The sequence below is a fragment of the Schistocerca gregaria genome, chromosome 9, assembly GCF_023897955.1.
Source record: "Schistocerca gregaria isolate iqSchGreg1 chromosome 9, iqSchGreg1.2, whole genome shotgun sequence".
NCBI lineage: Eukaryota > Metazoa > Arthropoda > Insecta > Orthoptera > Acrididae > Schistocerca > Schistocerca gregaria.
The window spans coordinates 91,416,045-91,438,939 of record NC_064928.1 but is presented as its reverse complement, the minus strand read 5'-3'; the positions used below and the strand labels follow the sequence as shown (position 1 = coordinate 91,438,939).

The 22,895-nt window shown below is 41.2% G+C and overlaps 1 protein-coding gene across 1 annotated transcript in view; it reads right to left on the bottom strand.

Annotated features, from left to right (window-relative positions):
* Positions 1-22,895, bottom strand: part of LOC126292307 (putative ATP-dependent RNA helicase DHX57) — a 181,856-nt gene that overhangs the window by 158,007 nt on the left and 954 nt on the right. The window contains exons 2-4 of the mRNA XM_049986239.1: positions 9,694-9,811; positions 8,748-8,926; positions 3,190-3,505 (exon numbers count right to left, since the gene is read on the bottom strand). Coding sequence (XP_049842196.1) covers positions 3,190-3,505; positions 8,748-8,926; positions 9,694-9,811 — 613 coding nt within the window. The remainder of the gene's footprint in view (positions 1-3,189; positions 3,506-8,747; positions 8,927-9,693; positions 9,812-22,895) is intronic.

Sequence of the window (22,895 nt, the reverse complement as noted above, 5' to 3'; positions counted from 1 at the left end):
GGACAAGCCCTCCACTTCCTCAAACTTTTCCTCTAAATGCTCAACAAAAAACTGAGGCTTCATCGTCATGAAATATTCCCCATCAGCTCTTGAACATACAAGGTACTGGGGTGCCCACTGCCATCCTTAGCCTGATGCCACCCACTCCAAGCAGGGGCCTTCCCCATGGGCGCCACCCAGCCACAGCAAAGGCCGCCGAGCAGGATGGCCATTGCCAGGAGTTGAGAAGCCCCAGGGGGATGGGCATCTATCCCTTGGCATATGTGAGGAATTAATGGCGCAGGCACCAGCAGAGCGGTCCCTGTGTGGTCTGGGGGCTGCAACCAACAGGGTACATGGCGGCCCCACCGCGATGAACTGGCTACCGTGCTGGATATCAGGTACCAATAAGTCCTTCGTCATCGTCGACGCAGAAAGCGACACTGCAGAGGGCGTGGTGGAAAATGCACCCAGGAACGTGTCCTCGCCCAAGAGATGAAGAATGGGCGGGGCTGCAATGCAACGCTGAGAAAGTGGACTAAAGTTCTCAATGCACTATGGACACGATGCACCATGTAAGGTGCCCTTCCCCAATTGGCTCACTCTTTGGGAAAATTTTGAAGAATAGAGGTCAAACCCTACAGGGAACTATCACATAAAGGCCAAAACATGTCAAACTCCTTTTAGCCGCCTTTTACGACAGGCAGGAATACCTCAGGCCTATTCTAACCCCCAGACCCGCAGGGGAGGAGGTGGGCTGGACAATGGCATGGACGAATGATACAGAAATATCAAAAAGACATTACAAGGAAAGACAGGTGGACAGAGAGAGTGTCATCGACCAAAAACTAGAAGGGAGGACGGTGTCATAGAAGACCTACAGAAGATATTCTACAGGAACTGGAAAATAGTTAAAAGTGACCAGGATAAATGGAAGGAGATAGTTGAAGAGGCTAAGACTTGTCATGAGTTGTAGAGTTGCAGAAGATGAAGAAGAAGAAGAAGAAGAATAGGAGTAATCCACTAAGTCACAGGCCATTATCATTAACACCGATATGCAGCAGGATGTTGAAACTTATATTGCACTAAAACATTACGAATTACCTCAAAGACAATGGTCTACTGACACACAGTCAACACAGATTTGGAAAACATCATTCTTGTGAAACACAATTAGTTCTTTGCTTGCACGAAGTGCTGAGTGTTATTGACAAGAGATTTGAAACTGATTCCATATTTCTAGATTTCCAGAAGGTTTTTAACACTGTACCTCACAAGTGGCTTGTAATTAAATTGTGTGCTTATGGAATAGTCTCAGTTTTGGGACTGGATTCTTGATTGCCTGTCAGAGGTCACAGTTCTAGTAACTGGCCAAAACCGACAGAAGTGATTTATGGTGTTACAGGCCCTCTGCTGGTCCGTACCTATATAAGCGATTTAGGAGACAATGTGAGCAGCCACCTCAGGTTGTTTGCAGTTCATGCTGTCATTTGTAGTCTACTGAAGTCATAAGAAGATCAAAGCAAATTGCAAAATGATTTTGGGAAGATACATGTATGGTGGGAAAACAGGAAATTGGACCTTAATAATGGAAAGTGAGATGTCATCAATACAAGTGCTAAAATGATTCTGTTAAACTTAGGTGGCACAATACAGCAGTGAAATCTAAAGGCCATAAATTCAACTAAATAGCTAGGAATTACAATTACAAACAACTTAAATCAGAAAGAAGACACAGAAAATGTTGTGAGGAAGGCGAATCAAAGACTGCATTTTATTGGCAGAACACTTAGAAGATGCAACAGATCTACAAAAGGACTGCCTACACTACACTTGTCTGTCCTCTTTTGGAGTACTGCTGCATGATGTAGGATCCTTACCAGATAGGTTTAATAGTGTATATGCAGAAAGTTTAAAGAGAAGCAGCATTTTTGTATTATCCAGAAACAGGGGACAGAGTGTCATAGACATAATACAGGGTTTGGAGTGGACATTATGAAAACAAAGACATTTCTCACTGTGGCAGGATCTTCTCACAAAATTTTAATTACCAAATTTCTCCTCAGAAAGCAAAAATATTTTGTTAACGCTGACCTACATAGAGAGAAATAATCATCATCATAAAATAAGGGAAATCAAAGCTTGCAAGGTAAGATAGAGGTGTCCGTTATTTCCAGACGCTGTTCAAGAGTGGAACAACAGCGAATTATTGTGAAGATGATTCAGTGAACTCTCTGCCATGCACTTAATTATGATTTGCAGAATATCCACGTCTGAATGATGAACAGATTGGCAGCCCATGTCTTTGAGAGGAATACTGAATTGCACGAAGTGTCTAGCGACCTATGCTTGATACCTGCGTATCAAAATTGAAGCAATACTAGAAAAAGCGAAGAGCTTTCACAGATAAGTACCCAACACCTCATACAACTTTTTGGATATGAGAAATGTCACTGCCTGTCGGGATCTGTGACTGCTCTCACCTGTTCGAAAAGCCAACCAAATCATAGCAGTAGTGGAAATGTTGCAGCTGTGTCAGACCAACCAGATGACATATTTAGCCATCTGATCATCACAGTTAAATGCTACAACTCCAAAAGAAAGTTACAAGGCAACCAACAGATTTACAACTGCATAAAATGATTAAGAGACAAACATCACTGTGTGAGGTAATACTGGGTGTTTTTTCCATCATTGCTGTGATATGATTTTAACAGATGAACTCATAAGGGTCGAATTGTCACAGAAACATACTGCCAAAGTCTCCAAAAACATTACATGAGACTGCCAAGAGGGGGTGCAGGGAGAATCTTCCCCAGAGGGTGTTTTTGCTCAAGTTCCACGACAATGGCCCATGTCATTCTGCATGGGACACTGTCACACAGGCTGCTGCTTTCGATTAAAAAAGTTTGTCCTACTCCCCCAGTAATCTCCTTCAAAAGGGGAATTTTCAGGAATGATGATAAGGTGAATTCTGAAGTGGAATGTGTCCATCTCCAAAAAGTCATTCGCCACTTGGAAAAATATGTCACACTGAAGGGTGTGTACATAAGGAGGAGCAGATGTTCCAAGTTTCAGAGTCACGGTTTAATTTTTTTTTCTTCTTTTTGACAATTAAAACTTTATGAGTACCCTCATACATCCAATCGGGGTAACTGGCAGCTTAAAAAAAAAAAACTGCACAAGTAGTGAAAAGCACTGGCAGCTCACCCTATGTAAGTAGTCGAGTTGCAGTTCCAACACCCACACACGATTCACAACACGTTCCTTGAAGCTCCCCTCGTATATTGATTCAAGCGAAGACTTTTCCTCGGCACGCTGCGTCGCTATGTACTCCGCATCCTCCGGCGATAGTGGATCGCAGTTTAATTCACTCTTTCCTGTTGCACTGGACGGCAAGGCAATGTTGGAGGAGAAGGTAATCGGCATCTGAAAATACTGCGACAGCAATAGCTCCAGAGCCAAGCCTACATCCCCCTTGCTGATCTCCAGGGCTTCTACACAGTGGTTCTTCTCAAAGCCATACCTGCAAACAGCAATGAAACACACTACCTGTTAATATGACCAGGGGAAAAAAAGAAGAGGAAGAAGAAGAGATGAATTGCACAAGTTCTTGAAACAAAAAACATCACTGCTAGGTCCTGTCCCACACCCAACTCCATCCCTCCCTCCTCACTCTTCCAGACAGTCTTCCTCTGTTCTTCCCCCTGAATCCACTACTCAACAGTGCATTGCACTGTGCACACATTCCCCACTTTCATCCCTAAGGAACTCACTGTTGTTTGTGCAATATTCCTATCCCAGGCAGTTGCTGCCCTTTCATCCCAGCTACCAGCCACACTCCCACTAACTTTCTTTCTCCCTTTCTCCCCAGATCAAACTCTATGAGACACAACCCTAATTGAAGTGCAGAGCTAAAGTATGGAGGGGAGGGGAGGGGAAGGGAGGGGAGGGAGAATTTTAGATTGTCCAACAGTAAGCTAGCAAAGTTTTCAGCCTTATCTAACAAACAGTACGGGCTGAGGCCGGAGCTCAATGCCGTATTCAAGGTGCAAGTTGCAGCCGACTGTGTATCATTTCATCATACAAACAGCTGCCTTAGTAGTCACCCAGCTCTCTGGCCTTCAGGATCTCCGGACAGCACTGAAGTGTGCAGTAGTCCGCATTAACAGGGCCCAGTCTACTGCATAAACACTACTGGATCAACCAAACAGGCTGTCACCATGGGCTACGAATTGACGTCTGGCACAGAGTCGCCGACACACTCTCGAAACAGCTATATCAATGCAGTAAGGTTAGAAGCCAAGAACCGCTGCGGGGTGGCCTTTGGCCGAGACCACCTGTGCTGTACCACCATCTCAACATGACCTTCTGCTGGAGATACAGCCACAACCACACAGTCCGAGGTACAAATGAAGGCCTTCCCGGTCTGAGCAATTGGGTTTTGCCAATGCCAAGCATTGTTCTGCAGTCATCAGACTGTGGTCTGACCTGGACAACACAACAGATTACCATTTACACTGAATGTGGTCTCACTCCACACACAGCCATGGGAGTTACGGCTCTCCTACCTGACTCAGTGTTGTGAGGCAACTGTGAGCAAGGCTGCAGCAGAGCTGCACGGACAAGAAGCAATGAAGTCGGTGTCGATGCCTGTCTGTCCCAGTTTCAGTTTCATCACCCATCACTTAACAACTACCCCTCCCCCCTTTGGGCACATTTTTCTAGGCCTGTTTATCAGAGAGAGACTTTTTGGGGTGAAAGGAATGACAGGTGTCAAAATACAGATTCTGTTGGTGGTTAGTGGGTTTAATGTGGAACGAGGTGTGGACGGAGCCACAAGAGAGAAGGTGGTCAACGTCTTGAAAGGTAGCATGCTGGGTTGAGGAGAACCATGTGAAGTGGGTGGGAGAGAAGGTGTTGAAGTTGTGAAGGAACAAAGATAGGGTGTCTTGGCCCTGAATTCAGGTCATGAAGATATCATCAATGAACCTGAACCAGGCTTTGTTGGTATAGCAGGACACCTTGTGGATGCTCATGGCTGTGCCACAGATTTGCATATGCACCTTCTCTTCAAAGGGGAAGTAGTTGTGGGTTAGAATAAAGTCAATGAAGTGTATGAGAAATGAGGTAGTGAGTTTGGAGCCTGAACGATATTGAGAAAAGTAGCATTCAATGGCGGTAAGACAATGGGCACGATAGATGATAATGTATAGGGAGGTGGCGTCAACAGTGATGAGTAAAGGGGTGGGGATGTGGGCGAGTTGGTGAAGGAAGTGGTCGATGTCTTTGATGTGAGTGGCTAGATTGCGGGCAATTAGTTGGAGGTATTAATCAATGAGGGCTGAAATTCTTTCAGTGGGGGCACAATAACCAGTCAATGGGACGTCCAGAATTGCTGCGTTTGTGGATTTTGGAAAGCATGTAGAAGGTGGGTGAGCGGGGTTTTGTAGGGGTGAGGACAGAAATTGATTCAGGAGAGACATTCTGTAAGGGCCTAAGGCTTTAAGCAGGGATTGCAGCGTGTGTTAAACTTCTGGGATGGGATAACTCTGGCAAAGTTTATAGGCGGAGTAGTCAGATGATTGATGGAGGCCACATAGTCACTGCAATTCATAACAACAGTGGTTGAACCCCTGTCTGCAGGTAGGACGATTAGGTCAGGATTTGTTTTGAGGTTGTGTATGGCTATTCTTTCTTCTACTGAAAGGTTGGTGTTGTGAAGAAGGGACCTGGGGAAGGATGGTGTGGATAAGTTGGAGGTAAGAAATTCCTGGAAGGTGACCAGCAGATCGTTAGGTGGCAGGGTGGGGGAATCACGGTTGTATGGTGGTATGAACTAGAAGACGCAGAGCTCACTGTTGTAATTGGGGTGGTTTTGGTTGGAGGGACTGGTGGCAAACAAGTATTTCCATTGCAAGGATCCAGAGGAGAGTAGAGAGTAGGTCTTTAACAAGTTCAGCATAGTTAAATTTGAGAGTAAGGCTAAAGGTGAGGCATTTGGATAGGACTGAAACTTCTGTGGGGCTGAGGGTCTTGGTGGAATGGTTAACAACAGTGTTACAAGAAACTTTCGACTCTGGATTTGGTGGAGAGTTGGTAGGGAAGTTTTGGGTAATGCAGCAAGTTGAAAAGGTGATGTAAGGGGTGGGTACAATAGGGGTTGGATAGTGGTGCCTAAGGAGGAAATAGGATGTCAGCAGGTTAGACAACTTATGGAAGCAGTGTCTGGAATCCACCATTTCCTGGAGAGCAAGGGATTAAATGTCGGAGATGAAATGTACGGAGTAGGGATAGCACAGTAGTAGTATGTTGTGGAAGGAACAGAGGTGGTTCCACGGTGCCTGTGCCATGGAGATGTGTTTTTGCAGTAACAGGTTTGTGGGGGCCACGGATTGGAAGAATCTGAAAAGATGTAGGTCTCTGTGAAAGGAGGGGGTGGGATACAGAAAAAGGAATCTTTACCATTAGGTTGTTTGGGGGCATTCCTTGATTTAGGAGGCATTTTAAAAATGGGATGTGGGACTGGGTTTTAGCCAGGGAAGGGATACTTTTCAGAATTGGTGCAGAAAGACAGAGTACGGCTGCATTATAGCACAAATGGTGTAAAGAAAACAGGAATGAAACAGAAATGAACAAAATAAGAGTTGATGGTAGAGAGGGGAGCTGTGTAAGTGACAAGGCTTGTAAAAATGCATAAAAAGCATGTAAATACATGCACAAACATGCACACACACACAAAAATAAGCACAGATATGTATAAATATGCAAAAATACAGGGTGACACAGAAAAACAGGAACATTTCCACAATCCAATAAAACTAGAAGTGATGAAGGAAATAAATTGCATTCACAGTAATTGAAACCTTACAACTTTGCCATTTAAGAAATATTGATGGCATTTATCATTTTTTAAACATTATTCCCTTTAGATGGCATCCTCCTGTACGAATACATTTGTGAAATCTGCTGTTAGGATTCCTCATTGACCGCTGCAACATCTCAGATGGGATACTGTGAATTGCATCCCGAATTCTCTGTTTTAACTCATCCAGGGTTCTTGTTCGAGTCATGTAGACTTTGCTCTTGAGGTAGCCTCACAAGGAAAAAAAAAGAAAAATCACAAACTGATAAATCTGGCGATCTAGAAGGCCAGGGAATGTTACCTAATTGTGAGATCAAATGGTTGCCAAACAATTCTGGCACATATGCCATTGACTGCTGTGCAGTGTGTGATGTCGGTCCGTCCTGTTGAAACCAAGCTTCTTGAACGTTTGGAAAGTTGTTCAATGCAGGTGTAATGAAAGTTTGTAACATCTACACAAAATGATCGGTATTGTGAGTTATTGTGTTTCCCTGTTCATTTGCAAAAAAATATGGTTCAATAATCCCCTGTGATGAAACACCGCATCATACAGTCACTTTACTAGTGTGTAAAGGGTGCTCATGAATGGCATAAGGATCTGATTTTGCCCAGCAATGGTAGTTCTGTTTATTCACAAAAACTGTGAGATGAAAATGTGCCTCATCTGGCACCCATAACTTGTTTAGAAATTCATCATCATTGTTTATTTTTGTTATTTGTTGACAGAATTCTAGTTGTAATCGGTAATCTTTGTCCTTCAATCGTTGCACCGTCTGTAGTTTGTACAGATGAAGAATTCTGCGAACACTCTCCCGGGACATACCAACCACTGCTGCTTGCTTAAAAATTGTATGCCGTGGGCTCCGCAAGACAGACTTGAACACATCATCAATGTTCACTTGAGAACGTACACTTCTTGGTTGTCCTGTTGGTTTCTTCTTGAGGGCAGACCAGTCTCTTCAAAGTTATTAATCCAACATTTTATCATGTTTTGACAGAACAGCATCATGACGTCCTAAATTATAAAAACGTCAAAATTCCCTCTGCGCCACTATCGAACTATCATTGCTTTTATGAAACATTTTTTATGGCTAACACACACTATTGTGCATTCCACAGAGCTATGATTACTGAAATGACAGACTGTTTACACGCTAACCGTCACGAACCTGCAGTGCTGCCACCTGCACATGGCTGCCACCTACTCATTTTAAACATTCCCGTTACTCTTATGTCACCCTGTACGTAAAAATACACAAACATAGATGAAACTACGTCAAACCACGTAAACAACCACACAATTACGTTAAAGTACAGAAATGTGGGAGAAAAGGAATGATGAGGTACGGGAGAGTGTGGGTTGCGATAAGCAAAAGGAGAGGGATGGGAGTTGGATTAGGCTGAAGATCAAAAGTTCGTATGGCATGGGCAGGTGCGGAAAACTAAACACTAAAGTGTGTCAGGCTGAGGGGTGAAGTGGGATCAATAGGAATAAATATAACTATTTGGGGATCAAATGCTACATCAACAATCCACACAGTTACGAAATCTGTCGTGCGTGAATCATCGATACAGTGTTTATACAGCACATTTCTGCTTCTATAATCATCCCCGCCTGAACCTGTGGTAACATACTGCCCAACACCCACCACCCAACAGTTTCCATCGCCTCTCTCTCGTATCTCCTCCCCACTCTTGTCTTCCCCCTGTTTATTTGTTGCCGTCAGTCAACACACCCACCCATCTTTGACCACTCCTCCTCCTTTTTGGCCACTTTTTCCCCCACCTCAACAATGCCAGACAGCTAGCCACAATTTTTCACACTGCATTACAGCATAAAAATCATTTTCCTCACAGTCATGTATTTATGGAGCCAACAGCAATTTATATCAAAGAAACTCACCCCTCGAGTCTTCCCAGAGCAAAAATGTTGGCGATAGTTTGTGCATCTTGCTTTTGCTTTGGTCTGGCGGAGTAGTCGACGCCACCTTGAACTCTGAGTTGGCCTCGATCCATCCAATACTGGCAACTCAGCCTTCCCCCTTTGTCCCGGTATGATGACTGGTCACGCAGCGTGAAGTTCTGAGGGAGGTAAGAGGTAAAACAAAGATAACAGAATGAGTCTTTCACTTGGTAGTGTGTGTGTGTGTGTGTGGGGGGGGGGGGGGGGGTATGCCACTTTCAAACTTCTCTGAAGATTAAAACTGTGTACCAGACCCAAGACTTAAATTGAAAAATTCACTTCTATGGGACTGAATTTGGTAAGAGTGTTAAATGTAAAGTTCTGGGCTTGAGTCCTACACCAGCACACAGTTTCAATCTGTCAGGAAGTTTCAGTACCATGTGTTTAAAGTGACTGTTGTAGAACACAGGATATAATAATCAACATTGTCAAGTGCACTTTTGAAAATGAGGAGTGTTTCAAGTACAATGGCAGTCACTTTGAAATGTTTGAAACTACACATGGGCAGTCAGATTGAAAATGCCGAGAGAACATTTTGTACTTTATATATCTTCCTTACAATTTCTTGGATCTGCTGTTAAAGAAACATTGTCAGATGAAGTACATATACAAATATTACAACAAAATGAATTACTGTCAATGAAAGGTGTTCTACATATGTGCACAGTGCTGGCAAGTGGGGTAAGAAAGGTAAAGGCACTATTACAGTCAATGAGAGAAATAATAAGAACATAAAACAAAACATCGAAGATATGCTACATCTTACTGCCACAAGTATACAATGCTTTTTAATCTGTCTTCGTCCATAAAATGTAAAATGCTTTAAATACGCAGTTCTCACAGAGACAGTTTATTTTTTAAAAGCAGTGATGCAAAACAGACATACCGGACCCCGCAGCTTCCTGAGTGCCTCCAATACTATACTCTCAGTCTCACTATCGAGATACAGTGTCTGCATTTCCACCTTAAGCTGTGTCGATTTGGGGGGAACTCCAACAGTAGAACTGCAAAAAACAGGTTCTATTAAAACAATGTCACATTGAAAGAAATTTCAGACTGCTAGAAACCCTCTGCCATTAGCACTGTTGCATCTGCTTCCTTACAGCAAAATTCCTATACCTGAATTAGAAGAACAAAGCAAAAGGATTGCTAGTTAGTTAAAAGGAATGAAGGAAGGAAGAAGATTGATTTAAAATCCCTCCAAAGACATAATGGTTAGAGATCCAGCACACACTCAGATGGGGCGAATCCTTTGAAAGGAACCATCCAAACATTTGTCTCAATTTGTTCAGGAAACTGTGGGAAACCTAAATCTGGATGGCAAAACAGATCCACAAACTTCCCAAATGTCCAGACAGCAAAAATCCATTTTTAGTATGGCACCTCCAGGTCTACTTTCCTCAACATTGTTTGATTTAATTTGACTACACTCTGCATCTACATCTATACTCTGCAAACCACTGAAGTGCATGGCAGAGGGTGTGTCACATTACACCAGTTATTAGGATTTCTTCCTGTTCATTCAGTCCATTCATGTATGGAGTACGGGAAGAATGATTGATTGACTGCCTCTGTGCGTGCAGTAATTATTCTAATCTTACCTTCACGACCCCTATACAAGTAATACCCCATAAGGGGCTGTAGTATATTCCTAGAATCATCATTTAAAGCTGGTTCTTGAAACTTTGTTAACAGACATTCTCAGGATAGTTTACACCTATCTTCGAGAGTCTTTCAGTTCAGTTCCTTCAATATCTCTGTGACACTTTCCCACAATTAAACAAACCTGTGACCATTTATGCACACCTCTGTATACAGAGTGGTCCATTGATCATGAGTGGGCTAAATATCTCACGAAATAAGCGTCAAACGAAAAATCTACAGCGAACTAAACTCGTCTAGCTTGAAGGGGGAAAACCAGATGGCGCTATGGTTGGCCCGCTAGATGACGCTGCCATAGGTCAGACGGATATCAACTGTTTTTTTAAAAAAATAGGAACCCCAATTTTTTATTACATATTCGTGTAGTATGTAAAGAAATATGAATGTTTTAGTTGGATAATTTTTTTCGCTTTGTGATAGATGGCGCTGTAATAGTCACAAAGATATGGCTCACAATTTTAGAGGGACAGTTGGTAGCAGGTAGGTTTTTTAAATTAAAATGCAGAACGTAGGTACGTTTGAACATTTTATTTTGGTTGTTCCAATGTTATACATATACCTTTGTGAACTTATCATTTCTGCGAATGCATGTTGTTACAGCTTGATTACCTGTAAATACCACATTAATGCAATAAATGCTCAAAATGATGTTTGTCAACCTCAATGCATTTGGCAAATACATGTAATGACATTCCTCTCAACAGCGAATAGTTCGCCTTCCGTAATGTTCGCGCATGCGTTGACAATGTGCTGACGCATGTTGTCACGCGTTGTCGGTGGATCACGATGGCAAATATCCTTCCACTTTCCCCACAGAAAGAAATCTGGGGATGTCAGGTCCAGTGAACATGCGGGATATGGTATCGTGCTTCGACGACCAATCCACCTGTCATGAAATATGCTGTTCAATACCGCTTCAACCGCACGCGAGCTATGTTCCATCATGTTGGAAGTACATCGCCATTCTGTCATGCAGTGGAACATCTTGTAGTAACATTGGTAGAACATTACGTAGGAAATCAGCATGCATTGCATCATTTAGATTGCCATCGATAAAATGGAGGCCAATTATCCTTCCTCCCATAATGCCACACCATACATTAACCTGCCAAGGTCACTGATTTTACACTTGTCGCAGCCATCGTTGCTTTTCCATTGCCCAATAGTGCATATTATGCCAGTTTACGTTACTGCTGCTGGTGAATGACACTTTGTTGCTAAATAAAACGTGTGCAAAAAATCTGCCATTGTACCGTAATTTCTCTTGTGCCCAGTGCCAGAACTGCACACAACATTTAAAGTCATTGTCATTCAATTCCTGGTGCATAGAAATATGGTACGGTCGCAATCGATGTTGATGTAGCATTCTCAGCACCAATGTTTTTGAGATTCCCGATTCTCGCGCAATTTGTCTGCTACTGATGTGCGGATTAGCTGCGACAGCAAACTTGGGACCTTTGCCTTTTGCGGGTAAGTGCTCTACGAACTGAGCTACCCAAGAACGACTCACACCTCGTCCTCACAGCTTCACTTCTGCCAGTACCTCGTCTCCTACCTTCCAAACTTTACAGAAGCTCTCCTGCGAACCTTGCAGAACTAGCACTCCTGAAAGAAAGGATATTGTGGAGACATGGCTTAGCCACAGCCTATGGGATGTTTCCAGAATTAGATTTTCACTCTGCAGCGGAGTGTGCACTGCAGAGTGAAAATCTAATTCTCGAAACTTCCTGTTTGCTTAAATAACGTAACTATCCAGTGAACGGTCCGGACACTTGGATGATGTCGGCCAGGATACCGAGCAGCATATGTAGCACACACCTGTTGGGCATTTTGATCACAATAGCCATGCATCAACACAATATTGACCTTTTCAGCAATTGGTAAACGGTCCATTTTAACATGGGTAATGTATGATGAAGCAAATACCGTCCGCACTGGCAGAATGTTACGTGATACGTGAACTTACTTGTTTGTGACTATTACAGCACCATCTATCACAAAGCGAAAAAGTGGTCCAACTAAAACATTCATATTCTTTACGTACTACATGAATATGTAATAAAAAATGGGGGAGGGGGGCGTTCCTTTTTTTAAAAAATGCAGTTGATATCTGTTTGACGTACGGCAGCGCCATCTAGTGGGCCAACCATAGTGCTATCTGGTTTTCCCCTTCAAGCTAAACGAGTTTTGTTCTTTGCAGTTTTTTCGTTTGGTGCTTATTTCGCGAGATATTTGGCTCATTCATTATCAATGGACCACCCTGTACATTCAATATCACCAGTTAGTTCTATCTGGTACGGTTCCACACATTTTAGCAATATCCTAAAACCAGACACACAAGTGATTTGTAAGTAATCTCCTATGTAGATTGATTGCACTTACCCAATATTCTACCAATAAACTGAAGTCTACCAGCTGCTTTACCCATGACTGATCCTACATGGTCATTCCATTTCGTATCCCTACAAAGTGTTACACCCACATATTTGCATGAATTGGTTGATGCCAACAGTGACTAATTGATATTATAGTCGTAGGCTATAACGTTTCTTCATTTTTTGAATGCACAGTTTTACATTTCTGAAAATTTAAAGCAAGTTTCCAATCTTTGGACCACTGTGAAATCTTATTAAGACCTGACTGAATATTTATGCAGCTTCTTTAAAACAGTACTTCATTATAGGTAACTGCATCACCAGCAAAAAATCTGAGGTTGCTATATGTATTGTTCCCAAGGTCATTAATATACAACATGAACATCAATGGTCCCAACACACTTCCCTGGGGCACATCTTAAGTTACTCTCCATTCAAGATAACATACTGCGTCCTCCCTTCTAAAAAGTCCTCAATCCAGTAATAAATTTCACTTGATATCCCATATGATTGACAAGACGTGTAGGTAAGGTACTGAGTTCAATAATTTTTGGAAATCAAGAAACACTGTGTCTACCTGACTGCCTTCATGCAAAGCTTTCAGTACATCATGTGAGAAAAGTGCAAGCTGGGTTTCACGTGATCGATGTTTTCAAGATACTTCACCACATTTGAGCTCAAAATATGTTATAAGATTCCACAACAAATTGATGTCAAGGATGTTGAGGGATCTATAATAGATTATAGTTAAAAGAAGGGCTAACTCACCTGCGAATTCAGTATCGAATCTGAGAGGGATTCTACCAGGCTCTGGAGCTTAATTAAATTTTAACGAATTCAGCTGTTTCTCAACACCACTGCACTAATACTTATTTTATTCATCTTTCCAGTGGCAAGAGAATTAAACTGGGACAATTCTCCTGGGCTTTCCTTTGTAAAGAAACATTTCAAAATGGAATTAAGCATTTCAGCTGTTGCTTTGCTAACCTCAATTCAGCTCCTGTCTCATTCACTAGGAGCTGGATGCTAACTTTGATGTCACTAAAAGCTTTTCCATATGACCAGAATTTCTTTGGCTTCTATGAAAGATCATTTGGCTACAGTAATCACTGAAGGCATCCACATTGCTCTCTTGACAGCCACACACTTTTCATTCAGCATCTTCTATCTATAGCCCAACTCTCTGTTTTATAACTATTATGCAATAATATAAGTTTCTTTAGAAGTTTCTTTACAGTCACTGTTCACCATGGAGGTTCCCTCTCATTATGAATGGTTCTACTGGGTAAATATCTATCCAGTGCATGGCCAACTATTCTTTTAAACTTGAGATAGAAGTCCTCTACATGCTCCTGCCCTGTACCGAAAGCTTCAAGTTCCTCATTGAGATATGGCGCTACTGATTTTATAACTAGTTTAATAAACATATATATCTTTCTCCTTGTTTTAGTTGTCCTTTGTAGTTTGGTAATCATTGATGCCACAGCCACATCATGGTCACTGATACCAGTTTTGATGTGGACATCCTCAAATAGGTCAGGTCTATTTGTTGCCATTAGATCCAATATATTTCCATCATGAGCTCCTAACTACATGTTTCAGGTACTTTTCAGGAAAGCATTTAGTTAAGTTTCACAGGGTGCCTTATCACACCCACCACTAACAAAACTGTAATTTTCCCAATTAATTGTTGGAGGATTTAACTCCACTGATTATTACAGTATGATTGGGAAAAACTTATGTACAAATGAACTGGGGCTTTCTCTAACATTTTCTGTTACATCAGGAGATGAGTCTGATGGGCGATAGAAGGATCCAATTATCATTTTATGCCCACCTCTGATACTGAGTCTTGTCCAAACAATGTCAAATGCAGCTTCAATTTCTACATCGATCGATTTCAGCTTATTGCCTACTGCAACAAATACACCACCTCTATTTCCCAGTTTCCTATACTTTTGATATACACTTAAATTTTCCTCAAAAACCTTACTGCTATCAATTTCAGGCTTCAACCCACTTTCTGTACCAAGTATTTTGAGAGCTTCACTGCTTTTCATGAGACTTTTTATTAGGTTTGTCTTATAACTTCTTTTAAAGGCACTATCCAATCAGTTCAAATGATCTTCCAAGTCCTTTTCCATGTCCTACAGAATTACAATATCATCAACAACAAAAATTAGTTTATAATTTTTTTAAGAAATTTTCAAAAGATCACTCATCATATTCATATCTTGTTTACTAATTTTTAGTAATATTCTGCATACATCAGAACTGGGGTGTAGTGGGTGGTGGTGGTGGTGGTGGTGGTGGGATCACTCATGGAAAAATTCCCATAGTAGTTGGTGTTAGAGGTGCACCTTTTTTAGATTGAAGTCAGCTGATAGGTATATGTTCTTAAAGGGTGCCCCTCTACGGGCTCACCTTCAGAGTATGTCTTGTTTCCAAGTAGAGAAGGAATAAGCATATTTTATCAAAATATAAGAGGTGTTAGAGATAAAGTTAGTGAACTGCTTACAGATGTTGATTCTGAAATTATTGGTATGTTTGAGCACCACTTAAATAACTTGACAGTTCAGAGGCTTCCTTTACCAGGATACAGGTTAGATGGCTGTTTTTCAAAGAATTCTTGCAGGGTGGGAGAGTGGCTATGTACGTAAAAAACGGTATTCCACCTGAGTCCATAGACATATCACGACACTGCACTGAACAGATATTAGAATGTTGTGCCGGGGCAGTTGAATTTAGTGAAACTCAACTTCTAATTGTTATTGTTTATAGGTCCCCTAACTCTCACTTCAAAGCATTTCTGCTCAAGCTAGAGAGGGCTCTTGGTTCACTTTGTAGGAAGTACCACAAATTAGTTATATGTGGTGACTTCAATATTTTGTGTATGATGGTGTAAGAAAAAGAATGTTGGTAGATCTCCTAATACATATGATCTGATGCAGACTGTGTTTTTCTAAAGTAGGGTGCAGGTAAACAGTAGCACAGCCACAGACAATAGTTTTATTCATTCTTCATTACTAGATGTCCACTCCTGGTAGCTGAGTAGTCAGCACGACATAATGTCCTACCTAACAGCTCGGGTTCGATTCCCGGCTGGGTTGGAGATTTTCTCCGCTCAGTGACTGAGTGTTATGTTGTCCTTATCATCGTCATATCATCCCCATCGACATGAAAGTTGCCGAAATGGCATGAACTCTAAAGACTTGCACTAGGTGAATGGTCTACCAGTCAGTAGGCCCCAGCCACACGGAATTTCCTTTTCCACTACTAGGTGTGCTTTCTGTCAGTAAATGCGTGAATAGCCTTTCAGACCATGATGCAAAAATTTTAGTACTAAAAGGCTTTTGTACTCAAACAAATCTCACATGTAATTACAAGCAATGTACGAAAGTTACGCCAACAGCAATAGAGAGTTTTTTTTAATCCCTGTGAAGGAACAAGAGTGGCAGGATGTTCATAGTGCTAATAACATAGATGATAAATATAAATTTCTCATGCTCTTTGAGAGTTGCTTTCCATTAGAACATTCTAAATGTGCTACTAGCAGAAATAGGCAGCCTTGGTGGCTGACTAGTGGGATAAGTATATCACGAAGAACAAAACAGAAATTATATAAACATGTTAGAAGTAGTCACAATCAAGTTGCAGTAGCCCATTACAAATAGTATGGTAAGGTGCTTAAAATGTTATTAGGAAGGCAATGAATATGAGGCATGCAAACAGAATATCTCATTCACAGGATGAAATTAAAAACATGTGGTCAGTTGTGAAGAAAGTGTCTGGTCAGCAGCACAAGGTTGACGGTATAAAATCAGGTTGCAGTTTACTGATCTCTCTCTGAGGTACTGAATGGGTTAAACAAAAGGTTTCGAATGCAAGGCATATTTTTTTCCATTTAACTAAGGTGTTTGTTTGTGTTGATCACAAAATATTGCTCCAGAAGTTGGACCATTACGGAATATGGGGAGTATCTCACAATTGGTCCACCTCTTACTTTAGCAACAGACAGCAAAAGGTCATTATTCACAGTGTTGAGAATGGCTGTGATGTGGGGTCTGAGTGGAGTACGGTCAAGTGGAGGGGTGCCCCAGACACCAGTGTTGGGGCCACTCCTGTTCCTTATTTATATAAATGATATGCCCTCTAGTATTATGGGTAACTCTAAAATATTTCTGTTTGCTGATGACGCTAGGTTTGTAGCAAAAGATTTCATGGGCAACATAAGACTCAGTTTTTACAGTTTCTAACAGACAAGTCAACAAACCTTTTAACTTCAGTGAATGGGCATATGATTAGTAAAACTGAACAGTTCAAATTTCTAGACGTTCAGATAGATCATAAATTGCCATGGAAAGCACACGTTCAAGATCTTGTTCAATGACTTAATGCTGCCATTTTTACTATTTGAACGGTATCTGAAGTGAGTGATCGTTCCACATGAAAATTAGTCTACTTCGCTTATTTTCATTTGCTTATGTAGTATGGTATTATATTCTGGGGTAACTCTTCCCATTGATTGATTGACTTTAATAGGGAAGCTAAAACAGCTTAGGTCTGATCCGCCACTGCCCGCACCCAAAACTAGGTTTACTGTGTGGTATCACTCTCTGTATAGCTAGTAAAGCCAACCAGTATCCTTAAATAGTGCAAGGAGTCCTTCTACCAGTTTTTTGTTAGACACAATTTCTTCAGGTCTAGTTGTCCTGACGATACTGTGTTGATTACTCTCAAATGCCATGCACTTGAAGATTAGGTGTGATGCATTTTCTTCACCCTCATCAAATATCCTACATTTAGGGTCCTCTTCCGTTATACCATTGTGTGGCCGGTCATCAGTCCAGTCACGAGTTTGATCTCTCTCCTGTTCAGTCCCAGGATTACAGAGCTTCTTTTAAAACATGGCTTGGGCATCATTACCTTACCATATTTATGTTTATAGGCCTTGGTTAAATATCCTACATGCTGTTTCCTAAGCCAGTTAAATAGTTCTAATTTGATCATAGCCTTGGTGATTGTCAAGACAGGTTCTGGTCCAATAAATGGAGTTGTTGCCTCCATCCTAGCCAATCTATCAGCTTGTTCATTGCCACAGATCCCTGAGTGGCCAAGGACCCAGACTAGGTACACCCTATTGCTTCCCCCTAGCTCCACCGGAGCCCTGTGGCAATCTGCAACAATCTTAGATCTTGTTTAACGAGCTGTCAACGATTTCAGAGCTGCCTGGCTGTCTGAATAGATGTAGATGCTACAGTCATTGAAGCACCTACACACATTCTCCTCCACACATACCCTGATTGCAGTAATTTCAGCTTGGAATACAGAGGTCAGTTTTCCTAGAGAGAGGATTCTCTCCAGTCTTCGCTGAACCCCGTACACCCCTGCCCCAACGCCTTGGTCTGTATTCGACCCATCAGTAAACCAAATAATGTCCCCCGTATGGTGTCGAACTGTTTTTTCCTACTGCTCTCTACTTGCAATTATTATGTTGTAAGTCGAAGCAGTTGGGAGCTGTTATACAGTCGGTAGACATTTCCCCAGCCATTCCTATACTTACCTCATTCACTATGTTAGTGTGTGATTCTGGATATCCTAATGAGACCCAGTTTTTGCCAGTTTTAAGTCTGTGTGGGCCAGCTGCTGCCTCCATCTTGACCCAAAGGTGAAGTGGAGGCATATCCAGCATGGCTTCCATTCCAGTGGTTGGCGTGCTGCTAATTCCGCCCGTTGATGGCTAAGCAGGCCAATCTCTGCACCTTAGCAGCAACCTGTTGTTCTACCTTCTTCTACCACACTACGGCCCCATAGGAAATCCTAGTTCTAACCACTGTGGTGTATATCCAGTGCATACCCCTTGGGCTTAGGCCCCAGTTTTTGCCACAAGCCCTCCTAGTACTCACTAAAGTACTTTTTGCCTTGGAGTAGATGCCCTTAATGTGAGAGATTCAAGTTAGTTTCTTATCCAATGTTACCCCTGTCCCCTTCACAGGTAGATTTTCAATGAAGAGCTTTAACACAATAGTATTCCTAGGATTAAATCTCAGATCATGTTAAATGCACCATTTTTGCACAAAACTCTTCACATTCTAAAAGGATATTTTTAATGGGCAGTTTGGGCAAAAAGTGGTGTAAGTCCATGAACCTCTTGGCGACCCTGTTCACGAGTCTGGGTATTTTGACACTGGCCTCTCAATGTATACAGTATATTCCTTACTGTCATTTCTTGTTTAACAATATTAGCTTATTCCCAGGAATAAGCAGCTTTCAATCAGTTAATACTCTGCAGAAATCAAACCTGCATTTGGATCAGACTTCCGTCACTCTTGTGCAGAAAGGTGTGCAGTATACTGCTGCATCCATTTTCAATAAGATACCACTTGAGTTCAAAAATCTTAGCAGTAATCCATTCGCTTTTAAATCGAAACTAAAGAGTTTCCTCATGGGTCATGCCTTCTATTCTGTCGTAGAGTTCCTTGAAAAAGTAAGCTGATTCTTGTTGTAGAGTTGACTGCGTTTACTTAAACTTATGGGCTGACTTTTTTTCAGTTTCATAAACATTTGTTTTTATCTTATTACTTTTTTGTTGTAATTTCATGTACTGGCATGTTCCATGACCTCTGAGATTTGCTCCTCAATTTGGTCCTACAGAACTTGATGTGTAAATAAAATAAGACACATGGGAGACCATAGTCAGATACGTAGAGGGAGATCAAGAGATGAATACACTAAGCAGATTCAGAAGGATGTAGGTTGCAGTAAGCACTGGGAGATGAAGAAGCTTGCACAGGATAGAGTAGCATGGAGAGCTGCATCTAACCATTCTCAGGATGGAAGACCACAACAACAGAAGGCCTTATGTTCCACATTTCACCAAAAGGGACTTTCCCATTATTCATATGGTCACTGTAGATGGCCAAGTGAATATTCCTGAATTTGAATAATGAATAGTTGCCAATGTAACTCAGAAGCAGATCTCATCGGTGTGGCAAAGCAGCATAAATCACTTAATGAGGGCAAGATTGTATACTGATTCAGTTCCTTTCAGATTACACAGATATAATAGTTCTATACTTAGCAATAATATACAACCACTTAGTTGAAGGAAGATTTCTACTTAAAAACTGAAGTTGCACAGGTCACACCTATACCAAAGAGGTAGCAGGAGCAATCTACTGACCGAAGCGTCTGATCCCACCCGTCGGCTTTGACACGCGGCGTAAGGCTGTTGTGGTGTGTGACGTCACGACGGCGCGGAATTTAGTTTGTGAGAGTGGCGTGTTTGTAGGTGCTGTTTCGATGCTATCGGTGGTGCTCTCTGGTAGTGTGTTAGGTGATTTTTTGGTTTAGTTTGCGAGTGTGGCGTCGTGTGTGAATTTAGGAAAAATTGCTTTTTTTATGTCTTTGTTAAGTATGGATATGACTGACAGGGTCAACAGTTATCGGTTGTCGGCTATGATGGGGGACAGTGCGTTGTCTCTAATGAAATTTCTTCAACTATTCGGATTTTTGGACGAAGTCGTGAAGTGTTCAGTATGTCGTGAAGAAATGAGGATTACTTAAAGTTCCAGCTTCTCGGACCATGGACGGCTGTATCTGGAGATGTCATAAGGATAACAGGTCAAGGGATGTGTTCGATCCCAGAGGTTGGCTGTGAATGTCGGTATTGGTATCGGGAGATGTTTTTGAGCTATCTAGGTCAAGTGAAGTGTTCGATCCCAAGTTATGGGATCGGGAGCTGCTGTTGAGCTATATGGGTTAAGGGAAGTGTCCGATTCCAGATGATATTGTGTTTAGTGGTATTTGGGGAGTTTTGTGATGTCGGTTTTTTTCGTCGCTTTGCATGGTTTTGTATGGGGGTGGGTGTCTAAATTTGTTTATATTTAGTTTGTCCCTACCCAAAAAAAACCTATTTCCCGCGCTTGTCCCGTTAGTGTCATTAGGCTTTTTGTGGAACATGCGTGTGTTTGTTTTTCAGTGTATTTTCGTCCTCATAATGTGTACGTAACGACTTTATATGTGCCATATTGGAATCGTGATTTATGGTCGTTTCCGCCATATTTGTGACGTCATGGGTCAAAGCAGACTGGCGGGATTGGACGCTTCCGTATTTCCGAGGAAGCAAGAGTAATCCACTGAATTACATATCCACATTGCTGATGTTGATTTGCAGTAGTATTTTGAAACATATGCTGTGTACAAATATTGTGAATTGCCTCGAAGAAAATGATCTACTGATACACAGCATGGAATCAAAAAAATATCATTGTTATGAAACATAACTATTTCTCTATTCACACCAGGTAATGAGTGCTATTAACAGGAGATTTCAAATTTAGTCCACATTTGTAAATTTTCAGAGAGCTATTGACACCTTTTTCTCATGAACAATTTTTAATCAGAGTGCCTACGGAGCATCAACTCAGGTGAGCAATGGGATTCACGATTTCGTGTCAGGAACGTCGCAGCTCATGGTAACTGAGTCATTGGGCAAAATGGAAGTTGTATCTGGAGTCACCCAAGGTAATGTTGTAGGTCCTCTGCTGTTCCTAAGCTATATAAATGATTTAAGTGACAATGTGAGCAGTCATCTTAGACTGTTTGCAGATGATTCTGTCCTTCCAATCTAGAGACCGATGACCTCGTTGCTTGGTCCTTTACCCCATATCAACTAAGCACTTTACACCATAGTAAATTCATCAGATCAAACCAATTTCATAATGACATAATGATGTAGACAAGATAACTGTATGGTACAAAATATAGTAATTGACTGTAAATAATGAAAATCCAGATGAATACTACAAAGAATCCATTAAATTTTGGTTACACAATAAATCCTACAAATCTAAATGCTGTCACCTAAACATCTAACAATTGCAATTACTAACAAATTAAACTGGAATGATCACAAAGATAATGTTGTTTAGTAGGCAAACCAAAAACTGGGTTTTATTGCAGCATACTTAGAAGATGCAACAGGTCTACAAAATGGACTGCCTACTGGTCTGACAGGGAACATTTAAGATGTTCAAAGAAGGGCAGCTTATTTTTTAAAATTGCAAAATAATGGGGAAAGAGTGCCATGGATGCGATACGTGAGTTGAGTGGCAATCATTAAAACAAAGGTGATTTTTTTTTTTGTTGTGACAAAATCTCTTTACAAAATTTCAAAACCAATATTTTCCTCTGAATGCGAAAATATTTTGTTGGTGCCAACCTACATGTGGAGAGATGATCATTGTAATAAAATAAGGGAAATTAGAGCTCATACAGAAAGATTGAAGATCCATTTTTCCCGCATACTATTTGAGAGTAGTCTGAAGGTAGTTTTCCGGACTCCCTGTCAGGCTGCAGTAAATCTGTGTTTTTATCTTAAATCAGAAGGTGGCCTAATTTGGCCAAAATCAGTAATAACAGTTGAACATGATCTAGATTGTCTTGTTTATCAAACATATCACACACACAACATGGAAGGCACAGCATTTCAGTGAATTTTACCAAGGAGAAGCAGCAAGGGATACATGCATGGAGGCTGTAATCCCAACTTGCGTAAGATAACATGCCCAAGGCCATAGTGTGTTACTGAATTGGACAAAACTCAAAATCATAAAAATTTTATTTAGTTCTATCCTTGGGTAGGATGCAACAGCAACAGCCTTAAATAAGCATTAAATTCATCAATGGCTAAGCTTTTCAAAACTGTGAACTAGCACAAGAACAATCATATTTTAATTATGTGAGGAAAACTGTTACAAGTTTTCTCCTTATAAGTAATAGAATTAAGCTGAAAATGAATAAATTTAGATTCCAAACACTTTTTTCTTAAGCACAACACATTTAAACAGTCTAGGTATGATCACAGCTTCCTCCTAGGATTTTTTTAAATGTCATTTATCACTTCTTACACATCAAAAAGGACAGCTCCAATAAGGTACATATCTACATCTGTGTATTCCATAATCAATGTCAGGGGCTAGGAAATGGTAGTTCATAAACCACTAACTTTAAAAAAGGGAATTCCATGCGAGACTGACTTTATAACAAT